Source organism: Xenopus laevis, chromosome 3L (genome assembly GCF_017654675.1).
Source record: "Xenopus laevis strain J_2021 chromosome 3L, Xenopus_laevis_v10.1, whole genome shotgun sequence".
Classification (NCBI taxonomy): Eukaryota; Metazoa; Chordata; class Amphibia; order Anura; family Pipidae; genus Xenopus; species Xenopus laevis.
The window spans coordinates 7,900,449-7,913,122 of record NC_054375.1 but is presented as its reverse complement, the minus strand read 5'-3'; the positions used below and the strand labels follow the sequence as shown (position 1 = coordinate 7,913,122).

Here is a 12,674-nt window from a genome sequence, read left to right as displayed (position 1 = left end):
TATGAGCAAACTTAGGGACTGTTCCTGCTGAATTGTGCTTAGTACAGAGGAATACCTATGCTGCCATAGTTTTATGGGATCTCTGTACAGACTATGAGCAAACTTAGGGACTGTTCCTGCTGAATTGTGCTTAGTACAGGGAATACCTATGCTGCCATAGTTTTATGGGATCTCTCTGACAGACTATGAGCAAACTTAGGAGACTGTTCCTGCTGAATTGTGCTTAGTACAGGGAATACCTATGCTGCCATAGTTTTATGGGATCTCTCCGTACAGACTATGAGCAAACTAGGGGGCAGTTTCTGTTGAATTGACTAATGACAGCAAGGAAAGAGTTAATGTTGTGACTATAGGGAACAGTGCAACTAGTCAGATCCCTACAACAGTCTTGATAAGGGTAGTGACAATGCTATCTAAATAAATAGTTCAAGCTAGTAAAAAAAACAAAAAAAACAAAGTCCTTACCAGGCAGTAAATTAGCTTTGCTGAGGCCTGAGACAGTGGGGGATGGGGGGGATCTGAAAAGTAGCCACTAGCCAGCCACCAAGCCACCGACTTGTCTTTAGCAAGTCCAGAGCCCATCTTCAAAAATAATTTTTTCCCTCCTTCATGAAAAGGAGTCTGTGAGGGCTGGAAATTCAGATCAGTCAGTGGCAGAAAGTCTGTCATTTGATTGATGCGGCACTCGGCTCTTCTGCTGTTCTTGCTCTCCCCCCTGCAGCCTGGACACCGGAAGAGCAGAAGCAGGAGAGATCGGAGCCAGACCAGCAAACTGCTGTGTGCGCTCAAAAAAGAACTTTGTGCGTGTCAGGTAACATTGGTGGGGGAAACGATTACAAACTAGCTGGTCCTGGCTGCTGCTGCTGACTGCTGTGGAGTACAGGAATCTGACCATCCACAATCCTGCCTGTCAGCCGAGTCCTGACCTGGACGCATCAACTTAAACTAGCGGCGCCTATTTCCCTGCCTACCATTGGATGTCGGGTAGTTGATGATACGCAGCGCACGTACTAGCTCCAACCCGCACCCCTTAGCTGCAAGGCAGTTCAGTCGATTTAAAAAAAAACAACAACTTATTTTGGCTGTTTATTTTCTTCCCAGGACACGGGCCCCTTCAGGGGTGCAGGGGCCAGGGGCCCCGGTGCGGTCGCACCGTTTGCACCCCTGATAGTTACGCCACTGTCAACCATGCAATGATTTGAATAAGAGACTGGAATATAAACTGGACGATAGATGAGAAATAAAAAGTAGCAATAGCGAAACATTTGTAGCCTTATAGAACATTTGTTTCTTAGATTGGGGTCAGCGACCCCCATTTGAAAGCCAGAAAGATTAAGAAAAAGAAGGCAAATAATTCAAAAATGAAGGCCAAATGAAAAGATGCTTAGCCTCAAAATTAGGGTCAAAATTCCCCTAGCAACCAGGCACTGGTTTGAATGAGAGACTGGAATATGAATAGGAAAGGGCCTGAATATAAAGATGAGTAATAACAATCCATTTGCCCTACAGAGCATTTGTTTTTAGACTGGGTAAGTGACCCCCCCCCCATTTGAAAGCTGGGAAAAGTCAGAAGAAAAAGGCAAAAAATGAAAAAAAACTATAAAAAAATAAATAATGAAGACCAATTGAAAAGTTGCTTGGAATTGGTCATTCTAAAACCAACTGAAAGTTAAAGTAAAGGTGAACCAGCCCATGTTTACTAACATTGGAGATAAGTATCTGGAGAGAATTCTGGAGATGTTGCCCAATAGCAAACAATCAGATTTTTCCTTTTCTTTTCTAATTTATAGGCGGCTGTTTAAATGTAATTTCTCCAGATATTTGTTTCTAATGATTGTAAACAGAGTGACTCCGGCTGAAAATTACTTTCGTTTTCTGAACAAGCCCCTCCTCGCCCGCGCCCTTTATACTCTCATAAATAAACCCCCAGCGATATCTATTTATGGCTGCGTCCTCCCCACTAGGAGTTTGTTTGCGCGAACTACATCTCCCCAGCATGCCGCGCGCCATTATCTGCCTCACTGCCGTACAAGTGCATGCTGGGGCTTGTAGTTTTCTTTGGACGGGCAGCGAATCCGCCATTCATTGCCCTTAACAGCTACACTGCGATTGGCTGAGCGGCTTGTGCTGCTGTTCCTGGAAGGGCAAGGACTAGGCAGGGGTAGTGCCAGGCTGTGGGCAGCGGGTAGGGGATGCAGTTAGTACAAGTCATATTCTGCTTATGCTGAGGTCACAGTGCAGGGCCAGAGGCTGGGATTAGGTATCAGCTGACTGCAGCTCTAAAAGGGGCAGTTACAGGCTTTATATAGTCCCAGTAGGGTGACACTTTCTGTTTCCTTAGGGTGCTCTGCTATGTAGTGTGACTTGCCAGGCTTCAGTTAGAGGCAGTGCCAGGTAGACTGTGAGTTTAGGGGGAATTCTTGCCATGTGGGTTTTCAGCATGAGGTTCTGTTGCACTTTGGCCAAAGTCGCTGGGAGATGTCAATCAAGACAATTGGCAGGGGGCGCAGGGCACAGGAGATTCACTGCTTCGTCCATACAGGTGAGTATTCACATCGGCTCACCTTTGCCGGTGGCTAAACCCGAACAATGTGGGCAGGGCAGATAGCATTGGGGGCGGAGCAGTAATCTTGATGACATCAGAGACAGGCACAATGATGTCATGGAGCTATGATGCTGGGTCAGGGTTATTACATCACTTATATGCAAATGACTGGATTTCTGTCCACTTTTCACAATGTTATAAACGGGACAGAAAGTTTGGAACGGACAGCCCTTTGACAAACGGATGAAACCCACACGGCTGGAAACCCTACCTCTATCTATTGTGCCCGACGAGTAAGACCAGATACTTTAACTACAGCTATGGGATCTCTTATACAGAAATCAGTTATCCAGAAAGCACTGAAATACAGCAATTTAGAAAAACAATTTCTTATTTTTGATTGATTTCCTTATTTCTGTTTCTTTAATAACAAGAAATTAACTGCACTTCATAATAACTACGGTGAGTGATCTTGGTATTTAATTGGTTTTCGTTTGGCCAGATTAATGTTCGGGCTTCACAAGGCTGAAAACCGAACAGTAAGTTGAGACCCGAATAGGCCTTAGAAAAACCGAACTGTTCGGGTCAAAACCGAACAGGTGGCAACCAGGGCTGGAACTAGGGGTAGGCAGAGTAGGCACGTGTCTAGGGCGCAAAGCTGGGGGGGCACCAGGCACGTACCTGCTCTCTCGCCTACCCCATGTCCGGCCCAGTATCTCCCCGGCTGCTGCCGGAAGTTCAGTGTGTAAATGCGCTTCTGCACAGTTTCCGTCTCTCCCCAGCCACTGCTGAAATTTCTGTGCGGAAATGCGCTTCTGCGCATGCACGCATGATCGCAGTTTTGCGCATGCGTGCTTCGAATGTAGTTTGCAATCGAGCATGTTATCAGCCGGCGCCGTGGCTGGCCAGGTTACTTAGGGAGCCTGGCCGGGTTGGCTCGGCTCTGGTGGCAACCCTAGCTCCATGTGACTGTAAGGTGTAACTGTATCACTAGGACAAATGCCAATTGTCTATGACAGGGGTCCACAACTGCCGGGCCAGAACTTGAGAACAGCACAGGCAAATCGGCCGGTGGTGCGCCAAATTGGACGACGGCGCGCCCAAATCGGACGCCGGTGCTCCTAAATCGGATGCCGACCCTCTCCAACCCCTCCACCCGGTCCATGGAAAAAAATTTGGCTCTTTTTTGGTCACCAGGCCAAAAAAGTTTGGGGACCCTTGGTCTAGGAGACAAAACTTTTGTATGTGTGTAGTTGCTTGGCAACCATACACTGCAGTCAGTTGAATGATAAACAGAGACTGCTTGGTTCTCTCTCCCCTCATCTATCTAGTTGGGTCACTGTGTAGTTCGGGGGGAAAGATTTCACATGAAATTTAGTGATTCTGCCCAATGCTAAGTGACTTTAGAATCAGATGGCCATTCACACAAGTGGGTATGGGAAGCTGTACTGTTGTACCCTTGTGTGTGTGTGTGATGGTCACAGGTACAGTTATGGGACCTGTTATCCAGAACGCTGGGGTATTGCGCATAACGTGTCTGTATTTTGGATCACCTTACACGAAGTCTACTAAAAAAAATGATTTAACCCAATAGGATTGTTTTGCCTCTAATAAGGCTTGATTATATGTTAGTACAAACTACTGTTTTATTATTACAGAGAAATAGGAAATATGTTTTAAAATTTTGATTTATTTGATTGCAATGGAGTCTATTGGAGATGACCTTCCCCTAATTGTGAGCTTTCTGGATAACGAGTTTCCTGATAATGGACCCCATACCTTTAGTACTGATTCCCCTGACACTGTCTTCCCTTACTATACACACATTTAAAACTCCCAACACAGTTGTGCCTTAATATTCACACTGAAACCCCCTTCACATGACCCTTACCCAGTCCCTAGGCCATAGGAACTAATCAGAGATTTAATTTACCTGCAAAAAAAACACGGAATGGTTGCTATGGGTTACTGCAGTGGTGCAGTCTTGCCCTGCCTTTGCTCAAAGGTAAGATTTGGGGTGAGTGCTTATTTGTGCCCTGGGTACCCCTGGAACTATAGCAGGGTGACTGTTACCCCAATGTTTCTATATATCTCTGTAACCTTGTTATGAGCTAAGGGGGCCCAGCCTGAAGGTCAGTTAGGGGGAGATTTGGGGTGAGTGCTTATTTGTGCCCTGGGTACCCCTGGAACTATAGCAGGGTGACTGTTACCCCAATGTTTCTATATATCTGTAACCTTGTTATGAGCTAAGGGGGCCCAGTCTGAAGGTCAGTTAGGGGGAGATTTGGGGTGAGTGTTTATTTGTACCCTGGGTACCCCTGGAACTATAGCAGGGTGACTGTTACCCCAATGTTTCTATATATCTGTAACCTTGTTATGAGCTAAGGGGGCCCAGTCTGAAGGTCAGTTAGGGGGAGATTTGGGGTGAGTGTTTATTTGTGCCCTGGGTACCCCTTGAACTATAGCAGGGTGACTGTTACCCCAATGTTTCTATGTAACCTGTTATGAGCTAAGGGGGCCCAGTCTGAAGGTCAGTTAGGGGGAGATTTGGGGTGAGTGTTTATTTGTACCCTGGGTACCCCTGGAACTATAGCAGGGTGACACCCCAATGTTTCTATATATCTTTAACCTTGTTATGAGCTAAGGGGGCTCAGTCTGAAGGTCAGTTAGGGGGAGATTTGGGGTGAGTGCTTATTTGTACCCTGGGTACCCCTGGAACTATAGCAGGATGACTGTTACCCCAATGTTTCTATATATCTGTAACCTTGTTATGAGCTAAGGGGGCCCAGTCTAAAGGCCAGTTAGAGGGAGATTCGGGGTGAGTGTTTATTTGTGTCCTGGGTACCCCTGGAACTATAGCAGGGTGACACCCCAATGTTTCTATATATCTGTAACCTTGTTATGAGCTAAGGGGGCCCAGCTTGAAGGTCAGTTAGAGGGAGATTCGGGGTGATTACAGTGATATTGTTCTTCTGTTTAACCCCCTCTCAGCCAACTCCAAGTTTTGGCCTCCTGTTTGATATCGATGGGGTCATTGTGAGGGGAAAAAACCCCATCCCAGGGGCGGCCGAGGCCTTCAAGAAGCTGGTGGGCAGAGACGGGCGAATGACGGTGCCTGTGGTTTTTGTGACTAATGCGGGGAATTGCGTGCGCCAAACCAGGGCGATGGAGCTGACCAAAGTGTTGGGTGTTGAGGTAAGTAAGGGGTTAAGCTGGGCATCCCTGACCAAAGACCCCAAACAACTTTGCTCCTAATTGTTCAGGACCTGTTGGCATGTACAAGTACTTTCTTGGTTCCCTATGAGATACGTTCCGGAACCCCCATGTGGTTCCACATGCACTTGCAAACTAGTGTGTGGGAACATACAACTTCTATGTTCTGTAGTGCACTTCCATCATCAACTCCTTGGAATGTGTTGGGTTGGGAATAAGGAAGGATGGGGCCCAATGGCCTGTACAGAATCCTGCATTGTAACCTTATGTCTCTCTCTTGCCAGGTGTTACCAGAGCAAGTCATTCTCTCTCATAGTCCCTTGCGCATGTTTCAGCAATTCCACGACAAATGCGTCCTGATGTCTGGCCAGGGGCCCGTGGATGAGATAGCCCGGGAGTATCCTTAACTTCAAGCCAACTGGCAACCTTTGATGCAGAACTGCAAAGCTCACAATTTCTGTTATTTGCATACAATTGCTGATAAAGTTTAATGAGATCTCTCTGTACAGACTATGAGCAAACTTAGGGGACTGTTCCTGCTGAATTGTGCTTAGTACAGGGAATACCTATGCTGCCATAGTTTTATGGGATCTCTCTGTACAGACTATGAGCAAACTTAGGGGACTGTTCCTGCTGAATTGTACTTAGTATAGGGGAATACCTATGCTGTCATAGTTTTATGGGATCTCTCTGTACAAACTATGAGCAAACTTAGGGACTGTTCCTGCTGAATTGTGCTTAGTACAGGGAATACCTATGCTGCCATAGTTTTATGGGATCTCTCTGTACAGACTATGAGCAAACTTAGGGGACTGTTCCTGCTGAATTGTGCTTAGTACAGGGAATACCTATGCTGCCAAAGTTTTATGGGATCTCTCTATACAGACTATGAGCAAACTTAGGGGACTGTTCCTGCTGAATTGTGCTTAGTATAGGGGAATACCTATGCTGCCATAGTTTTATGGGATCTCTCTGTACAGACTATGAGCAAACTTAGGGGACTGTTCCTGCTGAATTGTGCTTAGTAAAGGGAATACCTATGCTGCCAAAGTTTTATGGGATCTCTCTATACAGACTATGAGCAAACTTAGGGGACTGTTCCTGCTGAATTGTGCTTAGTACAGGGGAATACCTATGCTGCCATAGTTTTATGGGATCTCTCTGTACAGACTATGAGCAAACTTAGGGGACTGTTCCTGCTGAATTGTGCTTAGTACAGGGGAATACCTATGCTGCCATAGTTTTATGGGATCTCTCTGTACAGACTATGAGCAAACTTAGGGACTGTTCCTGCTGAATTGTGCTTAGTACAGGTGAATACCTATGCTGCCATAGTTTTATGGGATCTCTCTGTACAGGTTTTGCTTTTTCATGTTCTTACATTGAGTTGACCTTTACTCGCTTTGTGCAACCAGGGCTTCCAAAATGTTGTTACCATTAATGACCTGCGAATGGCGTACCCTTTGCTCGATATGGTGGATCACAATCGCAGACCTAAAAATCCAGTAAGTACAAGTAAAGGGGAACTGAGCAGACTGTGACCAATATTTCTGTAGAGGATAACCGAAATAATGGGGGGGGGGATTCCTGTTCAATAAAAGATGCCAACTTAACCCCTTCAGACCAAGTTGATACCTTATTGGCCCATGAGAGATCCTCAGAAGCACCTGCATAACTGATATCAGGCCATACCTGTCTTGGGTTCCTACGGTTTGGTCCATAAATCTTTGGACAAAACAACTTTTTTTTCTAATTTTAGTTCTGTACATTACCACAATGAATTTTAAATGAAACAATTCAGATGCAGTTGAACTGCAGACTTTCAGCTTTAATTCAGTGGGTTGAACACAAAGATTGCATAGAAAAGCCTTTTTTTTTTAACACAATCACTTCATTTTAGGGGCACAAAAGTAATTGGACAATTGACTCAAAGGCTATTTCATGGGCAGGTGGGGGCAATTCCTTTGTTATGTCATTATCAATGAAGCAGATAAAAGCCCTGGAGTTGATTTGAGGGGGGGGGTGTATGTGGAATAGACAACATGAGGACAAAGGAACTCTCCGTGCAGGTGAAACAAGCCATCCTTAAGCTGCAAAAAACAGAAAAAACCCACCCGAGAAATTGTTACATTAGGAGTGGCAAAATCTACAGTTTGGTAAATCCTGAGAAAGAAAGAAAGCACTGGTGAACTCAGCAACGCAAAAAGACCTGGACGTCCACAGTGGTGGATGATCTCAGAATCATTTCCACGGTGAAGAGAAACCCCTTGCCAAACAAGTGAACAACACTCTCCAGGAGGTAGAGTCTCCATATCCAAGTCTACCATAAAGAGAAGACTGCGTGAAAGTAAATACAGAGGGTGCAGTGCAAGGTGCAAGCCACTCATAAGCATCAAGAATACAAAGGCTACATTGGACTAAAAAAAACATCTAAAAAAGCCAGCACAGTTCTGGAAAAACATTCTTTGGACAGATGAAACCAAGATCAAGCTCTAGCAGAATGATGGCAAGAAAAAAGTCTGGAGAAGGTGTGGAACAGCTGATGATACAAAGCATAGCACATGATGTATAAAAGATTTGGGAGGCAGTGGGATGGCTTGGGCTGCATGGGACACTAGTGTTTATCCATCATGTGACACAGGACAGAAGCACAAGAATGAATTGTGAGCTCTTCATCCATCATGTGACACAGGACAGAAGCACAAGAATGAATTGTGAGCTCTTCAGAGACACTGTCTGCTCAAATCCAGCTAAATGCAGTCACATTGATTGGGAGACGTTTCATAATGACCCAAAACATACAGCCAATGAAACCCAGGAGTTTATTAAAGCAATGAAGTGGAATATTCTTGAATGGCCAAGTCACCTGATCTGAACCCAATTGAGCTGCATTTCACTTGTTGAAGACTAAACTTGGGACAGAAAGGCCCACAAACAATCAGCAAGTGAAAGCGGCTGCAGTAAAGGCCTGGCAGAGCATTAAACAGGAGCAAACCCAGAATCTGGTGATGTCCATGAGTTCAACACTTCAGGCTGTCATTGCCAGCAAAGGGTTTTCAACCAAGTATTAGACCCGAACATTTTATTTTCAGTTTTTTAATTTGTCCAATTACTTATGAGTCCCTGAAATGAAGTGATTGTGTTAAAAAAAAAAGGCTTTTCTATGCAATCTTTGTGTTCAACCCACTGAATTAAAGCTGAAAGTCTGCAGTTCAACTGCATCTGAGTTGTTTCATTTAAAATTCATTGTGGTAAAATGAGAAAAATGTTGTCTCTGTCCAAATTGTGGACTTAACTGTATAGCTGTGGGATAAGTGGGGTCCAGCCAGATGTAAGTGGGTACCACGACACATATATGTTCTAAATTCTCCTTTATCTATCCCAGCCTCCTGTGATCCAGAACTTTCCAGCAATAGAAGGTGAGTTCTACTGTTTGGTTCTGTTGGGTGCAGCACCGCCTGCTTACTCTGGCTTAGGTCAAGATGGGGGAAATCTGAGCATCTTAATCTCAGTTTTTATTGTAGAAGGTCCTAATTTGGGGTTATTTTAATTCAGTCTCATGACAAAGATCTGAGGTGCTGCTTGCAATGTTCAGCAGAGGATAACAGAAATATTGGGGGGGTGGTATTCCTATACAATAAAATCTGCCAACTCAACCCCTCCAGACCAAGTTACCATCTTATTGGCCCATGTATGGGGCCCTCAGATGCATCTGTATAACTACACATCTCAAGAGTTGTATTTCCACTATATGGCACATGTGTGTGATACATTAACCCTGGGTATTCAGTTACAGTAAGTACTATGCCTCATTAGGGTCGCCTTGTAAGGCTTTGGGCTTTAACATAGTATAATGTTAATGGGTCCCCAGTCAATTCCAGTTGCCTGTTGTTGTTTCTCAGCTGTGATCCTATTGGGTGAGCCTGTGCGGTGGGAGACCAGCCTGCAGCTAATCCTGGATATACTACTGAGCAACGGGCGCCCAACGGCATGGCTTCCCCAGGTCCCGTACCCACATATCCCTGTCCTTGCCTGTAACATGGACCTGCAATGCATGGCCGAAGCTAAGAACCCCAGGTGAGGAAAGCCAACTAGTCAGCCCTGTTACATAAAAAAGAATCCGCACCACTGGTGCATTATGGGTAGCATGGGAATCATAGTAATTGCTCAACACCAGGGAGGTGGACACTGCCAGCAAGAACCCCATTGTACTCAGTTTTGCCTCTTTTGGGGCCCCTACAGCTGTTTTACCCCCGACGGTGGCCCTATAGTTCTCCTTGCATACTATGTATCTCCCAGTACAACTCTACTTGTCCCATTCAGGTTTGGGCACGGCACGTTCCTGGTCTGCCTGGAGACTCTCTATCACAAACTTACTGGGCGGGAGCTGAGGTACGAGGCGCTCATTGGGAAACCCAGTATGGTGACGTATAGTTTTGCAGAGCACCTTATTCTGGAGCAAGCAAAGAAGAGGGGATGGGATGCACCAATCCGCACACTGTACGCTATTGGGTGAGTTTTTTTTACCAGGGGGAGTTGTGATAGGCCATTCTGCAGCCAGTCAGAATGTTACAGAGTTTGAAAGGTAACAGCTACCTGCAGCAAATCAGAGAAATAGAATGTTTAAAGGGTCACAGCTACCTGCAGCCAGTCAGAGAAATAGAATGTTTGAAGTCACAACTACCTGCAGCCAAAATAGAATGTTTGAAGTGTCACAGTTACCTGCAGCCAATCAGAGAATTAGAATGTTTGAAGTGTCACAGCTACCTGCAGCCAGTCAGAGAAATAGAATGTTTGAAGAGTCACAATTACCTACAGCCAATCAGAGAATGAGAATGTTTGAAGTTTCACAGCTACTGTACCTGCAGCCAATCAGAGAATTAGAATGTTTGAAGGGTCACAGCTACCTACAGCCAATCAGAGAAATAGAATGTTTGAAGGGTCACAGCTACCTGCAGCCAATCAGAGAAATAGAATGTTTGAAGTGTCACAGCTACCTGCAGCCAATCAGAGAATTATAATGTTTAAAGGGTCACAGCTACCTACAGCCAATCAGAGAAGTAGAATGTTTGAAGGGTCACAGTTACCTGCAGCCAATCAGAGAAATAGAATGTTTGAAGGGTCACAGCTACCTGCAGCCAATCAGAGAAATAGAATGTTTGAAGGGTCACAGTTACCTGCAGCCAATCAGAGAAATAGAATGTTGGAAGGGTCACAGTTACCTGCAGCCAATCAGAGAAATAGAATGTTTGAAGGGTCACAGTTACCTGCAGCCAATCAGAGAAATAGAATGTTGGAAGGGTCACAGTTACCTGCAGCCAATCAGAGAAATAGAATGTTTGAAGGGTCACAGTTACCTGCAGCCAATCAGAGAAATAGAATGTTGGAAGTGTAACAGCTACCTGCAGCCAATCAGAGAATTGGAATGTTGGAAGTGCACAGCTACCTGTAGACAATCAGAGAAATAGAATGTTTGAAGGGTAGGGTTGCCACCTTTTCTAGAAAAAAAAACCGGCCTTCCTATATATTTATCTTTTTTCCCTATTAATAACATTGAGATCAACCATAATTTTTACCGGCCAGCTACCTACAGCCAATAAGAGAATAAGAATGTTTAAAGGGTCACAGCTGCCTACAGCCAATCAGAGAATTAGAATGTTTGAAGGGTCACAGCTACCTACAGCCAATCAGAGAATTAAAATATTTGAAGGGTCACAGCTACCTACAGCCAATCAGAGAATTACAATGTATGAAAGGTTACCGCTACCTGCAGCAAATCAGAGAAATAGAATGCTTGAAGGGTTACAGCTACCTGTAGACAATCAGAGAAATACAATGTTTAAAGGGTCATAGTTACTGTACCTGCAGCCAATCAGAGAAATGGAATATTTGAAGGGTCACAGCTACCTGCAGCCAGTTGGAAATTAGAATGTTTGAAACAATAGAGCTATCTGCAGTCAATCAGAGTCATATAATTTTAAATATTTTCAATGGAACTCAGTGTTTTTCTTTACCTATTTCTTTCCCCTCTTAGGGACAATCCAATGGCAGACATCTACGGGGCCAATCTCTACAATCACTTCCTAACGAGCAACCGGGGGAAGTCCGAGGATGGGCTGCCCCACAGCTGCCGGTCTATCCTGGTGTGCACTGGGGTGTACGGCAATCAGGGGGAGGTGCCAACGGACACACGGGAGAGCGTGACCCAGACCGTCTTCCATGGGCACCGAGACTTCCGACTAGACCCCACCTTGGTGGAGGCATCGCACATTGTGAAAGACGTGGAACATGCTGTGAATTTGGTGCTGAGGGAAGAGGGTTGGGTCTCAGAGAGTGAAGGATTAGAGAGTGCGAGTGAATGAAGCAGGGGGGTCTGAAGGGAATGAAAGGGAACAGAAGGGAATGAACGGTATTAGAATGGGGGAGGGGAAATCCACAATATTTGTTTGGATGATATAAGAAGAGATCAATGGTAACAGAACAGGAGGAATAGTACTATTTTACTGGTTTTAGCATGAATAGAGGGACATTCTCCCTGGGGCCCTAAGAAGGGCCAATTTTACAGAAAATGTATGGGTTTAATAATATAATTCAGTATGGTTATTGTTAAATGTTTAAGCATTTAGTTCCCAGGGGTCCAGCTTGCAGCCTATCCACTGTCCTTGAACTAGAACTTCCTGCACCCTGGCAGTCGAAAGCGATCGAGGGTTCTGGGAGTTGTAGGTCACCAACAGCTGGAAGGCAAGTGAAAAGGGTGAAGTATAGGTACAAGATGGCTGTCTGGCAAAAGAAAAACTGAACAACACATGTTATTCTTCCTGTCTCAGGGGAACCACCGTCTGTAACTGGGTTACACCAGAAGCCCAAAGTGCCTTTGTTCTGGTGTGAAACAATAAAATACGCGTTGTCATCTCCA

General features: G+C 45.1%; 1 protein-coding gene across 2 annotated transcripts; it reads left to right on the top strand.

The window, feature by feature from the left end:
• Nucleotides 1-215: 215 nt before the first annotated feature.
• Nucleotides 216-12,674, top strand: LOC121393041 (haloacid dehalogenase-like hydrolase domain-containing 5). 2 transcript variants are annotated; one of them, XM_041585293.1, is made up of 8 exons: nt 216-811; nt 5,537-5,740; nt 6,043-6,155; nt 7,170-7,263; nt 9,144-9,177; nt 9,661-9,835; nt 10,082-10,270; nt 11,793-12,674. In XM_041585293.1, exons 1-8 carry the CDS (start codon nt 677-679, stop codon nt 12,118-12,120), a joined length of 1,272 nt encoding a protein of 423 aa, XP_041441227.1. In that variant the 5' UTR covers nt 216-676; the 3' UTR covers nt 12,121-12,674. The 2 variants fall into 2 exon arrangements, with proteins under 2 accessions (XP_041441227.1, XP_041441228.1); XM_041585294.1 differs by lacking the exon at nt 216-811 and adding an exon at nt 1,727-2,542.